Source organism: Camelina sativa, chromosome 14 (genome assembly GCF_000633955.1).
Source record: "Camelina sativa cultivar DH55 chromosome 14, Cs, whole genome shotgun sequence".
Classification (NCBI taxonomy): Eukaryota; Viridiplantae; Streptophyta; class Magnoliopsida; order Brassicales; family Brassicaceae; genus Camelina; species Camelina sativa.
In genome coordinates this window covers 9510526-9512330 of record NC_025698.1, presented here as the reverse complement: position 1 = coordinate 9512330, position 1805 = coordinate 9510526, and the positions used below count along the sequence as shown (strand labels likewise).

The 1805-nt window shown below is 41.7% G+C and overlaps 2 protein-coding genes across 3 annotated transcripts in view; one reads left to right on the top strand and one right to left on the bottom strand.

Annotated features, from left to right (window-relative positions):
* Positions 1-1420, top strand: part of LOC104740671 (jacalin-related lectin 3) — a 4477-nt gene extending 3057 nt beyond the window's left edge. The window contains exons 5-7 of one of the 2 annotated variants that reach the window (XM_010461347.2): positions 30-404; positions 561-782; positions 877-1420. In XM_010461347.2, the coding sequence (XP_010459649.2) occupies positions 30-404; positions 561-782; positions 877-1176 (897 nt within the window). In that variant the 3' untranslated portion in view covers positions 1177-1420. The remainder of the gene's footprint in view (positions 1-29; positions 405-560; positions 783-876) is intronic. The other variant, XM_010461346.2, reaches the window with a different exon arrangement.
* On the bottom strand, positions 1254-1799 carry LOC109128894. The gene has a single exon (XM_019236085.1). The coding sequence runs from the start codon at positions 1781-1783 to the stop codon at positions 1394-1396; it is 390 nt and encodes a 129-aa protein (XP_019091630.1). The 5' UTR covers positions 1784-1799; the 3' UTR covers positions 1254-1393.

The window sequence follows — 1805 nt, the reverse complement described above, 5'->3', positions numbered from 1 at the left end:
TTTTTTTGGACTGAATGTATAATTTGCAGATTGTATTTGATTACCCATCAGAGGTTTTAACACATGTAACGGGAACATATGGACCGTTGGTATATCTGGGACCTAATGTGATAAAGTCACTGACCTTCCGCACTAACAAAGGAAAGCATGGACCTTTTGGAGAAGAACATGGACCTACTTTTACACATAAAATCGACGAGGGTAAAGTTGTTGGATTCCTTGGAAGAGAGGGTTTGTTTCTTGATGCCATTGGTGTTCATGTTATGGAATGCAAAATAAGTTCCCTTAAGCCATCATCTCCTCAGCATGCAATTGTTCCTTATAAAAACTCTGGCACTGCGGAAATCGAAAATTCCCCGTGGGCTAATAAGCTTGTCCTTGCAGCAAACGGCCATGGCGAAGAGGTAACTTGTATATTCCATCACCATGGTATTTCTTGTTTTTCAAGTTTTCGGTTTCTAAGATAGCAGCCAGTAAAACGAATTCTATTATGGTTCGGTTTATCTGGATTGAAGACCCTAATAGCAGGCTACTTGTTGGGTTTGAAATCATTTTCACAGGTTGAGCGTGGAGTTGTCAAAGCACCAACACCGAGCGGGCCTGGACCATGGGGAGGTGACGGAGGTCAATCGTGGGACGATGGAGTATATTCAGGGATCAAGCAGATATTTGTGACGAGAGGAAATGATGCTATCTCTTCAATACAAGTCGAGTACGATAGAAATGGACAATCTGTTTGGTCCACTAAACATGGTGGTAACAATGGAGTCGCCACACACAGGGTAAACAGCAATTCATTCTTCTCTTATAATAAAAGCCATTTTTTGTATTTGATGCATCACAACCATTTCTAATGCTCTCAAATCTGTGTTGCAGATTAAACTTGAGTATCCAAATGAAACGCTCACCTGCATTTCAGGGTTTTACGGACCACTGAACAATTCAGACAGATCAAATGTTGTCAAGTCACTGAGTTTCTTCACGAGCCGTGGGAAGTATGGTCCATACGGTGAAGAAAGCGGGACGTTTTTCACTTCGACTACAACACATGGAAAAGTGTTGGGGTTCCATGGAAGGTGTAGCTGTAACTTGGACGCCATCGGAGTTCATATGCAGCATTGGTTTGGCAATAAGTCGTCGTACGTTAGCAGGGCTAGCTGTTTCAAGCTCTTCTGATAATCTTCTCTGCGCAGAACAAGAACTCATCTAGCGTCTTCCACCAGCGCTTACAGTTATCCATCAAGAGCTATAAATACATAAACATGCTTCTTTTGACGCTTTGAATTTCCTTGCCAGTTAATAATACTTGTTTCTATAAACAGAATAACTACGAAAAATCTATGGAAACAAGAAGAGAGTGTACTGTAAAATGAACTTGCTTGCTAAATAATGTTTAATGATCTGAATTTGTTGTTCGCGAGTGAATTTTCGCATGTTGCAACACTTCTCTGAGAACAGAAGCTATTCGATGAGACATATGATGTTCCAAGAACATCTCTTTTACCCTCTCATACCCTTTCTTCCCCATTGTCCTCCTCATCTCCATGTTCGTCGCCAGCTTCACAATGTTTGAGGCAAGAGGTAAAACGCCATCTTTACCAGCGTGGTGTAATAGACCGGTTGTTCTGTTCACTACAATCTCCATTGTCCCTCCTGCTGCAGTACCGAGTACAGGAAGCTTAAAAGCCATGGCTTCGATTGTTATTCTCCCGAAGCATTCTCCTCTGGCTTGGGAGTTTTGGACAAGAACATCAATGGCTGCTAAATATGGTGCTACTTTCATTGTTTTGTTGACAAAATGGACA